General features: G+C 42.9%; 1 protein-coding gene across 1 annotated transcript in view; it reads left to right on the forward strand.

The window, feature by feature from the left end:
- The first annotated feature begins 566 nt into the window (after positions 1-566).
- The window catches only part of minar1 (membrane integral NOTCH2 associated receptor 1), a 39,445-nt gene continuing 22,719 nt past the window's right edge, over positions 567-17,292 (forward strand). Inside the window, exons 1-2 of the mRNA XM_063880563.1 lie at positions 567-1,406; positions 2,566-4,017. Coding sequence (XP_063736633.1) covers positions 567-1,406; positions 2,566-4,017 — 2,292 coding nt within the window. The remainder of the gene's footprint in view (positions 1,407-2,565; positions 4,018-17,292) is intronic.

The raw sequence follows: 17,292 nt of genomic DNA on the forward strand, positions 1-17,292 counted from the left end.
AGGATATCCATCAGCATTTACCGGAGTGCGGCAAGTGAGCATGCACTGTGCGTTAGTTTTGAATCCGATTTTTTTTCAAATCTGGACTGGTGGATAATTTGATGGGTTAAAGTTGCTGTACTTGTGTGGGAGATCCAGAGCCAGGTGATGGTTGTCCTCTGCTGCTGGCTCTGGGGGCGGGGGGGTGGGTGGATGGGGGACCGCTGTGCTGCACCGAGCATTAGATCATTCTCTCTCTGCTCACAACTACTCAGGGTGAGTGACGGTATGCAGATCCTGAAGGACTGAAATAAAGCTGCACACCTGCTACAGCTACTCTTTTTGTGTAATGTTGATTTTCCTCCTCTATATGACCATTTGTCATAAAATCAGCAAAGGCTATTTCATCTTAAAGAGTCTTAAGACAGTGGGACTGCTTGTTGGCCTGTGAGCATCTCAGATTTTCTGATGCTTTATGTGGGAAGAACATGCAAACACATTCGCATTAAATGAGCATTCAGATGTGTGATTTCCTGCTTCTCCTGAGGTAGGACCTCCTTTGTAAGCCCCCCCCCCCCCCAGCAGCCATGGACCCCCTCCCGGAGTACTCTCTGTTCCTGGTCCGGATCCTGGATGAGTTGGACACAAAGCACAACACCATGTCCTACCAGGACCTGTGTAAGTCCCTGTGCGCTCGCTTCGACCTGGTGCAGCTGGCAAAGCTCCGCAGCCTGCTGTTCTACACCGCCTGCCTGGACCCCGCCTTTCCAGCCACCCTCTTCAAGGACAAGATGCGCTGCTCCATGGAGGACCCACAGTCCAAGAAGCTCATGGTGGCAGCAGACATCGTCACCATGTTCAACTTGATCCAGATGAATGGAGGCATGGTCAAAGACAAGCTCCCCTTAGCACACAGAGGCAAGTTCCACAAGAACCAGTCGTTGGAGCTGTGCAGGTCTGATGATGACTCCTATAAGTTTCAGGACTGTGACAGGGGGCTTGGTTATGAGCACATAGATCACCCCAGAGCTGGACACCATCACCACCACCAACACCAACATCAACCTACCAAGCAGCACCCTGTGCCTCAGAGCATCACCCCCTCCGCTGACTGCAAGACCTGCCAACCGTTCATCCCCTCCTCGGACCCTAACTTCCTTCTTGGCGTCAACAAGGACCTGAAATGTAGAGCAGCGTCTCTGGACAAGCTGCACCACCTGCCCCAGTACTCCAGCAGCAGCCCGCCCTCTCCCCCATGTGACATAGAGAGCACCTACTTCCCCATGGATATGGACAGCGAGTGCACCACCGACCAGGAGTCCCTGCAGCACATGGGCCATCCAGAGCCCTTCTCTGTCCACTCCTGCATCCAGAAGAGGACCGTCTTCAAGGAGGACTTCCACAACTTCGTGGCCTTCTCCCCACAGGTTTGTGTTTTTATTTTCTAGAAAAAAAAAGGACGTTGGAGATGGGGAGCAACTTGATGCACTGTTGATGTACCTCAGGGATTCAAACAACACAACAGCGTGTGAAGAGCAAAGAATGATTTTATGAGTATGTGTTGGGTGGACAGTAAATGAAAAGTGTGTCGTCCTGAAGAAAAAATTACACATTGTTTTAGAGGCAATGGAAAATGTATTCACATATTTAAGAAAAAGGTATTAAATTAACAAAAAGAGACACAAATGGAAACCCTCTGTGCTAGTTTGCAGAATGGCCTGATTTAAACCTTATGAATACATATATCTAATTAAATATGCATATTATTATCTATGTATATTTACAGATATAATGTAGTGTATATGAGTATTGGGCAGGTTCGTTAAAAACACTTATATTCTGTGAGTAAAATGTATGTTTTGAATTGAACAGGTATCAAATAAACAGGAGGAGAATAAAGTTCAATATTTCCATCTAAAATGTGGATAAGTAGAAATGCTAAGTAATATAAAATGGAAGACTCAATGGTCTACCATATATTTTGTTACTTTTCTTTGCTGCAGAAATATAGGTAAAAAGGCAATGTTGTACTTATATATGTATACTGTAATTAGTAGACTAAACTCATGTCCTTTGTACAATCCCTAACATTGGTTGTCAAAGGATAAGTAATGTATTGTATGTATCCTTTTAAGCACACATTTAAATGCTTGCATCACCTTTCCAGTCTCTGTCTCTCTCTCTCTCTCTCTCTCTCTCTCTCTCTCTCTCTCTCTCTCTCTCTCTCTCTCTCTCTCTCTCTCTTATTACATTACTTACACTTTTCTGTTTTATCTGACAGGCTGTTGCGCTGGTATATGAGTATAAACACCACATTTATTTCTTATAGCATTTACCTCTTTTATCCTGCTGATCAGTGTTCCATATTAGAAGTATTATAATTCCCATTAACACAATTTCACTGAGAACTACTTGAATGCTTTTTTTTAATGTTTCACTCCATTTGCAAATGGTTATTTTTAATTTATTTTTTAATTCTAGTTCTTACATGAACCCAAAGTGACAAAAAGTAAACTGTTGTGCTGTGTTTGCTGTGTTAATGTGTTTTAAAGGTTTAACAGTTCTCGTCTCATTAACTTCCTGTAGGTGAATCCCAGTAAAAGCAAGCAGGGCAGCAAGGCTGCTGAAGGCTACCACAAGAGGGAGCTGCACAAACCTACTACCTTCTTCAACCACAGCTTTGAACTGCCCTACAGTAACCCCTACTTTGAGCCAACACTCAACTCTCCTCTTCAGGACAGGAGGAGGGTGAAGCATGAGAGCCTGGACGACTTACAGGCCTCCACATACTTTGGTCCCACTACGGTCTCTGAGAGCATCAGCAGCAGGAAGCACAGGAACAAAGCAGGGAAGCAGCCGTCATGGCCAGTGAAAAGCCTCAGTCTCAACACAGAAGAGGGGCCTCCAGAACTTGAAAGATCCTTTCTGAACAGCAGACCACTTAAAGAAAACCACCATTGCAATGTCCCCATTAGAAGAACTGACAATGAGCAGCATTTTCAGAGCCCAAAGGAAAAGGTGGTAGCTTCTCCTTCAGGGTTTGCAAAGAAAAGTGAAGGAATAAAAACCAAGGACGTAGCACTGATGACGAGTGGGCCGGTGGGTTTGGAGAAAAGAGAAGTAGCCAAAAGGTTCAGGGACAAAAACAGTCCGTCTTTTCCGGGAGTGGACAGCTCCTTTAGTGTTGGGACTCAAACAGAGCAGGCTGAGAAGAAGAAGGGGAAAGAATACCAAACGAAGTACAGTGACAGAGAGAGGCACGCCTTCAAACACTGTGAGGAGGACTCTGAGATCGTCAGCGATGACATAAGTGATATTTTCCGTTTTCTGGATGATATGAGTGTTTGTGACTCATTGGGAGTTGTCCAATCCTCATGCTACAACAGCAATGGCTCCCTCTCTCAGGTAACGCTGAAGTCTGAAGGCGACAGCTCCCCTGAACGCAACACGGTCAAACTAGCCAAGTCCAAGCTGGACCGCCTCTTCCATTCGCTGGAAAACACAGACGATGAGCTCAAATCCAGCGTGTGCAAGCTGGTCACGAGGATCGGTGAGATTGAGAAGAAGCTGGAGGGTCTGTCGGGGGTCCGCAGTGAAATCTCCCAGGTGCTTTCCAAACTCAACAAGCTGGACGAGAAGATCCAGGAGCCTGAGGCCAACGGGAGACATGGGGATACGGCGTCAACATCTGGAACCAAGGCCACCCCGGACAAGTTGCACCCCAACCCTCATCCACATCCCGACATCACCCTCTCACCTCGAGTTTTCCAGTGCCACACCACCGGTCACAACGTTAAAGTGGACAAGAGCCCCTCAGCGGAGTGGGGCTGCTCGGATGGGAACAGCGATAGCCTCAGGGTTAAAGCTCTGAGGAAGAGCATGTTCACCAGGAGGTCATCCCGCTCCCTCAACGAGGAGAACAGTGCTACTGAGTCAAAGGTCGCCAGCATCACCAACTCTCCCCGGGACTGGAGGACAGTGTCCTACTCCTGCCACCCTGGAGACGAGGGCCAGGACAGACAGCGGAAAGTCAAAGAGGTACAGACTGATTTAAATTCACTTTTAAAGGAAAGAGAAACACTCATTATATGACTGATGTAGAACACTAAGCCTGGAGTCTGTAATAATTCAAGACAGCAGTTATCACACACTGTATGGATAATACCTACAGTGTGCTGCATCGAAAAACACAAGAAGTAAGAACAAAAATATACATCATAAAAATATCTCTGGATAGAGACTAACAAATTATTGATAGGTACCTCGTTAGTTTCAGTTGTATGCTCTGCTGCAATGATTGTATTTAATACACTCGGCTATTATAACATTGTAATTCTTATAGTTTCAATTTTTTCATTGTTATATTTATAAAACTACATCAACTTGATCCCCCTGTCATCAGCCTCACAAGCTGTAAACCAACATATACAAATGATCCCTAACATATTATTTTATAAATGTGTAATGGTAAACTTGTCGGTAAGCAGTTGCCTATTGACACAGACCCAACAGAGATATCAACATGTTGAAGTTGTGTTTGTGCTCAGCCTTTCAGCTCTGTTTTTTGCCTCCTCCAACTCCTGAGAGAAATATCTGTTTCTAGCTGCTCAATGCAACACTGTGTGCACTATAGGGACTATTTCACTTTTTTCCCATGATCAACCCTTGTTAACTGATCATTAAACCCTAAGCAACATTAGTGCCCTGCATGAAAGGGTTCTGTGGTAGAAATTCCTAACAAGCCTCCCAGGTGGAGCAATTATCACACAAACAGGTTTAATTCATCAGTTATCGGCAGCTGCAGCGAGACAGAGAGAGTCCTGTCTGCAGAGATATCTCCAGGGTGTTTAGTGGAGGTTCATGCAATCTAGGGCCACTTTTCCAGGATCCTTAGAGGGGGCCTATTCTGCTCATTTGAGGTTCATATCAGTATGTAGCGTCTCTACTTTAAAGAGTCCTCTCCTGCTGATGTTCAGGTGTATTCAGTATGTAGCGTCTCTGCTTTAAAGAGTCCTCTCCTGCTGATGTTCAGGTGTATATCAGTATGTAGCGTCTGTACTTTAAAGAGTCCTCTCCTGCTGATGTTCAGGTGTATATCAGTATGTAGTGTCTCTACTTTAAAGAGTCCTCTCCTGCTGATGTTCAGGTGTATATCAGTATGTAGTGTCTCTACTTTAAAGAGTCCTCTCCTGCTGATGTTCAGGTGTATCAGTATGTAGTGTCTCTACTTTAAAGAGTCCTCTCCTGCTGATGTTCAGGTGTATATCAGTATGTAGTGTCTCTACTTTAAAGAGTCCTCTCCTGCTGATGTTCAGGTGTATATCAGTATGTAGTGTCTGTACTTTAAAGAGTCCTCTCCTGCTGATGTTCAGGTGTATATCAGTATGTAGTGTCTCTACTTTAAAGAGTCCTCTCCTGCTGATGTTCAGGTGTATATCAGTATGTAGTGTCTGTACTTTAAAGAGTCCTCTCCTGCTGATGTTCAGGTGTATATCAGTATGTAGCGTCTCTACTTTAAAGAGTCCTCTGCTGCTGATGTTCAGCTGTATATCAGTATGTAGTGTCTCTACTTTAAAGAGTCCTCTCCTGCTGATGTTCAGGTGTATATCAGTATGTAGTGTCTCTACTTTAAAGAGTCCTCTCCTGCTGATGTTCAGGTGTATATCAGTATGTAGCGTCTCTACTTTAAAGAGTCCTCTCCTGCTGATGTTCAGGTGTATATCAGTATGTAGTGTCTCTACTTTAAAGAGTCCTCTCCTGCTGATGTTCAGGTGTATATCAGTATGTAGCGTCTCTACTTTAAAGAGTCGTCTCCTGCTGATGTTCAGGTGTATATCAGTATGTAGTGTCTCTACTTTAAAGAGTCCTCTCCTGCTGATGTTCAGGTGTATATCAGTATGTAGTGTCTGTACTTTAAAGAGTCCTCTCCTGCTGATGTTCAGGTGTATATCAGTATGTAGTGTCTCTACTTTAAAGAGTCCTCTCCTGCTGATGTTCAGATGTATATCAGTATGTAGTGTCTGTACTTTAAAGAGTCCTCTCCTGCTGATGTTCAGGTGTATATCAGAATGTAGACGTCTCTACTTTAAAGAGTCCTCTCCTGCTGATGTTCAGATGTATATCAGTATGTAGTGTCTCTACTTTAAAGAGTCCTCTCCTGCTGATGTTCAGGTGTATATCAGTATGTAGTGTCTGTACTTTAAAGAGTCCTCTCCTGCTGATGTTCAGGTGTATATCAGTATGTAGTGTCTCTACTTTAAAGAGTCCTCTCCTGCTGATGTTCAGGTGTATATCAGTATGTAGTGTCTCTACTTTAAAGAGTCCTCTCCTGCTGATGTTCAGGTGTATATCAGTATGTAGTGTCTCTACTTTAAAGAGTCCTCTCCTGCTGATGTTCAGATGTATATCAGTATGTAGTGTCTGTACTTTAAAGAGTCCTCTCCTGCTGATGTTCAGGTGTATATCAGTATGTAGACTCTCTACTTTAAAGAGTCATCTCCAGCTGATGTTCAGGTGTATATCAGTATGTAGTGTCTCTACTTTAAAGAGTCCTCTCCTGCTGATGTTCAGGTGTATATCAGTATGTAGTGTCTCTACTTTAAAGAGTCCTCTCCTGCTGATGTTCAGGTGTATATCAGTATGTAGTGTCTGTACTTTAAAGAGTCCTCTCCTGCTGATGTTCAGGTGTATATCAGTATGTAGTGTCTCTACTTTAAAGAGTCCTCTCCTGCTAATGTTCAGGTGTATATCAGTCTGTAGTGTCTCTACTTTAAAGAAAAAAGAGAAACTGCCTCTGAAGCGAACACAGGGATTTTAGTTTTTGCAGACCATTTACATGCACTGAAACCTACAGTATATAACACACTAGAATAGAGGAAAGGGAAAAAGCAGAATAGGGCCTCTCTAAATCCACACCTCATCAGTTAGCTGAACTGTGAGGCTGTCAGCCGCTTGTCATACTCTGTCAGCTCAACTTAGGGTTCTTAAAAATGTTTCCTCCAGTAGACACTGCTGTAATGTTCACCAGATCCCAGACCTTTAGGTAGAATAGTCTAGTTACAATAACTGCTCTAACATTTAATGCAGAGTTTGTGCAGATTGAGCAGTTTTTTAGCTTCTGGAAGTTGGCCTGGAGCCAAGGAATGCTTGAGAAGCAGAGCTCTAAATGTAAAACGGATCAGAAAGGAGGTTTGTGACTTTATGTTGTTCTCCCCCTCACACAACAACACCCTGAAGGTCACTTGTAATGCATGAGGAGAAGGGGAAATATGAAGAGGTAAGGAACTTGTTTAGGGAGAGCAGGGCATGTGCACAACATATATATTTTAAATAAATATCCCTGTATGAAATAATAACAAAGGAAACAATAAAACATTTTATATATATAGTTATTTTCTAAGTACTCAAAGACATTTCACAATAAACAAAAATCATTGCATACAAGCACTGAAAGAAGCTGAAATGATAAACACCAGATGCTACAGTAAGGTCCTGACCTACAGCCATGAAATTAAAATGACACACAATTACGTGGGTAATGTGTTGAACTGTCTGTTACTGTTCTATTTTTATTCAGCTGTATTGTTTTGATCCCCACAGCAGGCTTTTAAACCACATGTTATAATGTCAAAATGTCTCATTAGGTGTTTAACACACTGTTTATTCCCTCTGACCTTTCTGCGCCATGCTAAATGGAGCGCATGGTAATTGAAAATGGTCCTGACCCGAGCCGTCTGCATGGAGCTGCTGTGGCACAACTAACGGCTATACTCCATCTCTCTGTCATAGTAATAACACTGACAAAGGAGTTTTATTCTAGTATTTGGGTGCTGATATAGTTAAAGGTCGCTTTTTGGAATACTTGCCCTCCATTCACTGCTACATTCTCTTGTTGTAAACATCCTCCATTTCTCTGGATATCGCAACTCCTCAGCTCTAATCCAGATAGTAAACAATTCCTGATCATATATTACATCCCCAATGTTTACACACCTGTCTGCTGCTGACAGATCTGTCTTGTACCATCTCTCTGAAATCTTTACCATTACTTTCAGCAGATATCAGTCTTCTCCTGACACTGTACCTCCTGTCATGACCCCGGGTTTTAGTAATATCCATCGAGTGACTCCATCTCTGAATCCCTGTGGTTTCCACACTGTCTCTGAATTGGTACCATGGCACGAGCTGAGCACACTACTATTAACTAACAGAAAAGCGTTCACGTACTGCCATTATAGGAGCATGTGAAGACCCAGGACATTACCTTTAATTTATGTTCCCTTTTTTTTCCCTCTTCAATTCCAACATTTATGTCTTGTTCCCATACATTTATTTTGTTGAACTTGTTGTTTCAGTTTTCAATACACAGAATAGACCAAAAGGTGGGTGAGCATCCCTTTAAAAGTCCCTATGTATGATAAATTCATCCATTATCAGGATATTCTCCATAAATCAGCTGAGCCCTCTGACCATTCTCTAACCCGGAACTAAACTCTCTGAAGCTGCCTTTACATCAACCAAGATCCTCTGGGTGTGACTCGTTTATAAGTATGTGCGTCAAATAACCTGTATAAAGAGCTGGAGGAATGAGTCCTAAAATCTGGAAAGAGTTTGCATTTACAACTTCCAGTTCATGTAGAAGTCAATGAAGGTTTTTAGAATGTGTTTGTGGTCAGAAGTCTGAAATAAGGTCTGTTGTTAAAACAAACTGAAGAGATTTTAACGCTTTGTCCAAAGACTGTGAGATATGTGAGTAAACACTAGCAGTGGGAATCACCAGGGTCCCCACGATACGATACTATCGCGATACTACAACATGCTAAGTGTTGCGATACGATATATTGCGATATATAATTCCACATCTTTGATTTAAACGCGACTGACGCATTTCTGATTTCTTTCTCTGCTGACTCCGACTCTTTGTTTGGACTAACCTCCTGCCAATCCCACTGACTTTACCCATGGCCATGACCGCACAACAAGCTAAGCACCATCTTGTGGATTTAAAAAGAAGTTGTTACCAAAACTTCAATTTGGATTTGCAATATGAATAGTTTATATAATAAAATATCGATACTTGGCCTTTGTGTATCGATACAATATCGCCTCGGAAAGTATCGCCATATGCTGTATCGATTATTTCCCCCACCCCTAGTAAATACCCTCTTTGAATATCTGAAGCTTGTATATGTCTTAAAAATGGCAGCTGCTAACAACGGACTGAATGAGACTACTTAACATCATCACTCCGATCATTAGCCACCTTAGCCATGAGATTGCGATGTACACTGCTCGGCCAAAAAAAAGGTCACACACTCTAATATTTGTTGGACCGCCTTTAGCTTTGATTACGGCACACATTCGCTGTGGCATCGTTTCCACATGCTTCTGCAATGTCCCATTTACTTCTGTCCGGAGTTGCATTCATTTTGTTTTGATCTTGTATTGATGACGGGAGATTCAGACTACTGCGCAAAGTCTTCTCCAGCACATCCCAAAGATTCTCAATCGGGTTCAGGTCTGGACTCTGTGGGGGCCAATCCATGTGTGAAAATGATGTCTCATGCTCCCTGAACCATTCTTTCACAATTGGATGGATCCTGGTATTGTCATCTTGGAACATGCCTGTGCCATCAGGGAAGAAAAAGTCCATTGATGGAATAACCTGGTCCTTCAGTATATTCAGGTAGTCAGCTGACCTCATTCGTTGGGCACGTTGCTGAACCTAGACCAGACCAACTGCAGCAACCCCAGATCATAGCACTGCCCCCTACAGACTTGTGACCTTGGCCGCGCATTAACACCTGAAATCACAGCTGACTGCAGGAGAGAGGAGAATCATTTTAAAGTGTGCGGCAGCACGGTGATTGGCTGCTGGAGAATGAGGTGAAATATAATTGGTTAAAGAGAACGCCCATGATGAGCTGGTTAATACAGCTGTGGAGTGAGTGAATGTACGCCCAGTCTTACTGAAAGAGCTTGCGCTGAGCTTTTTGTCGCCAATGATTTCAGGCTGAAATTTTGTGACCATAAATAATGTTATTGTCCATTATCATCAAATTAATTTGTATACTTACCAGCCCAAAGACAGCAGCAGGATGTTGCAAACTGATAAGTCTGCATCTAAACTGATACTGTTTTTGTGTTTCCTAACCCTAAGGAAACACAAAAACAGTAGGAGAGAACACTTTATCTTTATGAAGTTCAGAGAAATCCCTTTTCTTTATTATTGAACACCGTCATCATGGTTTTGACACAGGATTTGTTGAGTTGTATATAACTTAATTCATAAACAGCTTGAAAATAATATGTTTTCTTAGAGCTTTGCCAGACAAAGTAGAGGCAGGTTACAGGGTAATTAGTCAACAGGAAGCCAAACCACAGGGCCAAACAGAAGGAGTCAAGATTAAATTCAAATTAACACATGAAGGCAGATGAAGCAGAGACATAGTGGTGAGGAGCCAAGGATGATGAAAGACATGCACTACAAAAGATGAAAACAATCATTAAATATGAATTAAAAGCATGCTTTTGAAAGTGATGAGTAGAGGTTACTACCTGAGGATATAAGGCTTCAATGTTAGACGTCAATGACGGGAGTCAATTCTTAAACAAACTGGAAACCAATGGTTAAGTCTGAGGACTGGGATGGTGAGGAAGGCTTTCCTTTCTCATATGTTGGCTTTGTACCACTGGCTCTTATATAAAAAAACGAAGCTTGAAAGGGCCGAGAAACTGTTAAAAAAAACAACACTATTGTGGATTTTAAATACATTCTGGTATTCTGAGTGTGTCCAAGGTCTGCTGTGAGACATCCTTGCTGATGTGGACGGACTCCCAATAAGTATTCAACAGACTGAATCCAACTTCAATGCAGATGAATACACTACCTTATGGCATTATGTTATACGAGGTGATAGCTATTCAGCTCCATATTTAACCGAATGATGGAGCTGGCAGCTCTCACAGTCTCCTGAGGAGGTGAATTAAAGGTGTCCTCATCAACTTCTTTTCATCAGGAAAAACTCTGCTCCAGTGTGATGATATAACAGGGCAGAGGAGAATGTCAGCTTTGATGATGAGCCTTCTTTGAAACTCACACAGACCTCACACATACGTCAGTGCTTACAGATATAGGGGCATATTATTCCTCATATCCTGGGTGTTTGAGATACTGTTTTATAAGACCCTTGAAGCCAATATGCTTGTATAAATATGGTTGCCTGACTTTGGTAGTCCAAATTGCAAATGCTGTCTGAAATCTCTCACTTTGGATTATCAACAAGCTGGAAATCTGTCCAAAGCGGGGGCGTTCAGACATACTGTATCTGTCAGAGCAGATAAAACATGAGCTCCCAGATCCCATTGTAAATGTATTTATAATGCTCATCTTAATCACAAATCAATCAATCAAAGTTTATTTGTATAGCCCAATATCACACATTTGACATTGTTCTCAGGGTAAATTCAAATGGCATTACATCATCAAGTCAAAGGGCAAAAGAAAGACATTATAAAATGCCAATCAAGTTAAAAAAGGTCAGCCATATTTCTGATACATGTGACGTGTGAGAGAGAGAGGTTGCGGTCAAATTTTCTAAAAAATCAGGTCAGGTTCCTAACGTCAGTGAGAAAGGTCATGGGGTTAAGGATAGATGTGAGGGAGAATTCATCAGGGCTTCCTCACACAGAGAGACATGTTATCAACATGCAGCAGATTTTATTGCTGTGCCTCTGCTGTGGGAGCTAGACTACAATAAGCGCATCCAGATACTTTTCCTCGTGTGACAGCATTATCTACTTTCCTTTCAATGAAAGGATTGGAGCTACTTTCCTAACATCGACAGAATCTGTACAGCTCCTATAACGGCTGACACTGACGTACCTCCGAGTCATTTCACTCCATTAGGAACCTTCCTAAGCTAAAGCCAGAGAGACATGGTCAGATGGTTGCACTTTTTGGTTTCTGGGCTGTGCCAATTAGCTCCTATAACAGGTTGAGTGTGTGTCAGATATTGAAGAACTCTGGATGTCTCTACTTTGACTGTAAACATATCATAACTGACATATTTAAATATGTGTAGGTTTATGAAGAAGTTGGACCTTTATTCCCCCGAAGGGGAAATTCAGTTATCCACTCTGTTTTGTTTTATACACGCACATGCGGGCGTTATTCACACACAATTCACACAGTATGTACAGTATACACATGCCCATGCATCGTGAGGATCCAGAGTGGAGAAGCAGCCAGTCTAGCCGGCGCGAGGGAGGAGTTAGTGGTTCGGTGCCTTGCTCAAGGGCACCTCAGCAGTGGCCCAGGAGGTGATCTAGCTCCTCTCTAGTACCAATCCACACTCTGTAATGTTGTTCCGATAGGGACGTGAACCGGTGAACCTCCAGTCCAAAGTCCGAGTCCCTACAGACTAGCCTAATAAAAAAAATATATATACATCTTCAGGCGCATCTCCTTGCAAAACCCAGGAATCACGTGATTAACGACAGGTGTGCACTGTAGAGTTGTAATTTAGTATAACACACCTATTATTTTTTTAATTGGATGTGAATGTTTGTGGATGAGGTACTTTTTTGTCCATTGAAATCTTATTATCTTTTCATTTGAAAAGATGTTTTGATTTGATGTGGGTTGTGATGACATATAAAGACACAGGTCAGCGCTTTAGGTTGGGTCGGCTGGGTTTCCAACATTGCTACTAAAAACAGACTGAGGGCTGGACAGATAAGACTATATGATGCCGCCTAACATAATACGGATAATGATTGGAAACACTAGCCAACTAGAGTTGGTAGAATTTCATTCAACATAGATCTGCTTTGGTTGACTGCAGGGCTGGAAATGTGAAAGTAACTAAAATAATGTGAAGCTGTCTGAATGATGAACTGCTTTGTGAAATCATTTAGTCATTTAGCAGTCCAGTTGGTAGGAAGATCAGTGCAGTGTGCATCACTTTTAGTCAGTTGGGATTGAATGATTCACTGAAGATGTTGAAGAGAAGCTGGACTTCACTCAATTTGGACCTCCACCATTTCTCTCTGAAAAGAGAAAAATCAGTCACGATTCTACAAATCTACAAGAGGCTACATATCAGTGTCAAATTGCTGACCAGACTGAACACAACAAAACTGTGAATCTATCAAACTCTGAGTAATGGCCTCTGGACAAAAAACGGCACTTTGTTTTCCACAGTACATGTTTGGATACGTAAGGAGATTGGAATGAACAGAGTCCTCAGCTGTATAAATAGGACTGTTCTAAATCTAAACCACAAAGCATGATAAGTCCACAGCCCGGCCATGGCAAAGCTATCTTCTCAGACATATGGATTGTCTATATTGTCATTTTATTATGTTTTTTGTTTATATAGTCACACTGAATAAAATGGAAACGTTGACTTTAATTAAATGTATGATATCAACAGATAAAACATAACAGTATTAGGTTAGTTGAAAGCAATACTATTAAGTTCAAATAAATAAAAAATGTGTTGACTTAATACACTTTATCAAAGTCAACGGTTCAGTTTTTTCAGTGCAACATCTGTCTGTCCTCTGAAAAGGACCCCGCCTCAGTTTCTCTCCCTGAGGTGTCTTTTATTTTTCCCTTTAATTGGGTTTTGTATGAGGGGACGTTTGAGTCAGAGACTGTTTTATGCTGTACAGATGGTAAAGCCCCCTGATGCAAATGTGTGATATTGAGCTATATATATATTATTTGATTAATGATGAATTAATTGACACAGAAGAGTCAGCCTTTGCAAAACACAAGTTACTCTCAACAGATGGCTGTATGAGTGTGTACATCATCCATCAACATGTTGGTATGGGGGAAACAGCTAGCACAGAGTGGTCTCTTTTAGACTGCTGTCTTACTGATCCATCCATCCATCCATCCATCTTCTCCCGCTTTTCCGTCAGGGTCGCGGAGGTAACAGCTCCAGCAGAGAGCCCCAAACTTTCCTTTCCCTGGCCACATCAACCAGCTCTGACTGGGGGATTCCAAGGCGCTCCCAGGCCAGTGAAGAGATATAATCCCTCCACCTGGTCCTAGGTCTACCCCTCGGTCTCTTCCCAGCTGGACGTGCCTGGAACACCTCCCTAGGGAGGCGCCCAGGTGGCATCCTCACTAGGTGCCCGAACCACCTCAACTGGCTCCTTTCAACGCGAAGGAGCAGCGGTTCTACTCCGAGTCCCTCCCGGATGACTGAACTTCTCACCTTATCCCTAAGGGAGATGCCAGCCACCCTGCGGAGAAATCCCATTTTGGCCGCTTGTATCCGCGATCTCGTTCTTTCGGTCATGACCCATCCTTCATGACCATAGGTGAGGGTAGGAACGAAGATGGCCCGGTAGACAGAGAGCTTTGCCTTCTGGCTCAGCTCTCTTTTCGTCACAACGGTGCGGCAAAGCGACTGCAGTACCGCTCCCGCTGCGCCGATTCTCCGGCCCATCTCACGCTCCATTGTTCCCTCACTCGAGAACAAGACCCCGAGATACTTGAACTCCTTCACTTGGGGTAAGGCTTCATTCCCTACCTGGAGTGGACAATCCATCGGTTTCCTGCTGAGAACCATGGCCTCAGATTTGGAGGTGCTGATCCTCATCCCAGCCGCTTCACACTCGGCCGCGAACCAATCCAGTGAGTGCTGAAGGTCACAGACCGATGAAGCCATTAGGACCACATCATCTGCAAAAAGCAGTGGTGCAATCCTTAGCCCACCGAACTGCAAGTCTTACTGATCATTTTCTTTAATGAAGTGATACAGCAGCTACAGGACAAGTGCATACAAATACAGGGTCATGAAAACACACGAGTAAAGAGTATTTACAAGTATAGACAAAAAACAATGGCGACCAGGTGTGTGCGTGTGCGTGTGCGTGTGCGTGTGCGTGTGTGAGATAGAGAGAAGAACAACATTTATAATACAAATAATATAACATACGTAACAATAGAGTTGAATATTTCATTCTGATTGGTCAATATGGATGTTTCAGAGTTATAGACTGCCTGTCAGTTAGACAATAAACATTCATTTGTCCATCAGAAAACTCTTACATTTTCTAAATACTTTTTGAATATTTATTTGTATATTTGTTGAGAGCAAGACATATTGGATTAATGATGGCTAAACTGTCCTCAGCAAAGAAAAGTAAAAGAGACCAAGAGAAAGAAAGACGTTTAAATCGCTCCTGTCCAGCAGTGGCTCAGTAAGTCCAGCAGTGGCTCAGTAAGTAGGGGCTTGGACTGGGAATCGTACGTTCGCCGGTTCGAATCCCCGAACAGACTTGAAATATGGAAGGTGGACTGCTACTTGGAGAGGTCCCAGTTCACCTCTTAGGCCCTGCTGTGGTGCCCTTGAGCAAGGCACCGGACACCTCCAATCCCCCCTCCCCATTGCTCCCCGGGCGCTGCACGATAGCTGCCCACTGCTCCTAGTACTAGGATGGGTTAAATGCAGAGGACCAATTTCACTGTGTGTGCTCTGCTGTGTGCATGCATGTGACTAATAAAGAGGGTTTCATCCTCCAACTCTATCTGATGGTTGACCTCGACATTACAATTAAACTCCAGCCCACATGGGGGAAGTGGCCCAGTTAGATAATGATAGGACACCTGGGATATTAAAAAGTGATTATGCTGTAAAGACAAAATTACAGGTAACAAAATGGCTAAGACACCAACACAGCCAATAGGTCCTGAGAGAGTACTTCACTTTACCCTCGGAGAGCACAGCATCAGCGGTGCTTCTCATATAGTTGGATGTTGGCCTTACAAACTCCAAAATCATTATTTTATGCCCAAAACATGACGAATATTTATTCTAGTGTTTCCCCTTTTTCCTTTTGCAGCTGAGCACCGCTTTGTCTGTACTAACAGGGTTGGTAGTAAACCACACGTACTTCTGTGTGAGTAAAGAGAGCGTTTTGTTTTTAAGGTCCCCAATTATGCAAAATGCACTTTTTGTGTGTGTATTCAGCAGGATGTCTGCAGGAGGAACTTAGAGTAAAGTTGTTATATGTATAATACATATAATGTCTCTGTTCTAGTAGTAAACACTGAAGAAAGAACAAGCTATGTGCTGTATCAGAAACAATGCGCCACGTGTTTTGGAAGTAATATGGTCTGCGTTTACATTAGCAAACAGCGCTAACACTCAGAGCTAACGCTGTACTGGAGAGACTATATGTAATATAAAGGTCCTGTCCTTGTCGTAAACCGAGAGAGAGAAACGTTTGAGCTCCATACTGTTTCAGAGATAATGCTGGATGTGGTTTGGAACATAATATGGCGTTTAATCACGGCAGCGTTTAGCTGAGTTTCTCCAAGTAGAAAACTCTCTAGGAGGAGAGATCATGACGTGGCCAGCAGCAGCTCCAAAGGGGCGTGGCCAGCAGCAGCTCCAAAGGGGCGTGGCCAGCAGCAGCTAGTTCATTTAAAGCTACAGTCACAGAATCAGCACTTCAGGAACAGGGCTGAAATAGAGGGGGATGAGGCATGCTACAATGGGGGATCTGTTTGGTATTTTGAGCAAAACACTTCAGACATGTTTTCTAGAGATATGGCCCTCTATATATTGTTCAAATATAGCATAATAGGGGACCTTTACGGGATTATTGGGGTTTTGCCCTCATGAAGTATGTTGGAATTAATCTGCAGCCCGTTAAGCGCTGTGCACGACTCTGATAATGATAAAGATAATGGTCAGTGATGGGTCACATGGAAACTCCAGAGGCAGTCTGACTGCTCTGATTTATTTGCCATGCAGTAAACCCCTAATCATTATCTTTTAGTGAAAATGTCTGGCTTTTCACTGGGTGTTCTTTATCACTAGGAAATAACAGGTCACTGACAACCAGCTCCAAAAGTGACTTAGAATAAGTACGGTGTGGATCTTACGTAGGCTGATGGGAGGTTTATTTCAGAGAGTGACAGATAAATAATTAAAGAAGCATGCTAAATAATACATAAATGGTAATTGTGTTAGCAAATCCCCCCCACCCAGCCATCCGCCAGGCTAAAGCAGTTAACCTTGGGGAAACACAGACTCACTTCATTAACTATTTAAATGTTGGGGCCCAGGGTCTGTCTGGTCGTTTAAATACTACATTGATGGAAAGCTATGTTCTCACAGATCCCAACTCCATCCAATCTGTTGAGACCATCTTGCCGGGCAGCCGAGTGGGGCCAGCTAAGATCCGGTTTTCGGTGCTTAGAGCCGGCCCTGCTGCGGTGGAAACACGAAGAACCAGATCTTTTGTTATGTAACTTTAAAGGAATACAGTTCTTTCTTTGTATAC

The sequence above is a fragment of the Eleginops maclovinus genome, chromosome 4 (genome assembly GCF_036324505.1).
Source record: "Eleginops maclovinus isolate JMC-PN-2008 ecotype Puerto Natales chromosome 4, JC_Emac_rtc_rv5, whole genome shotgun sequence".
Taxonomy (NCBI): domain Eukaryota; kingdom Metazoa; phylum Chordata; class Actinopteri; order Perciformes; family Eleginopidae; genus Eleginops; species Eleginops maclovinus.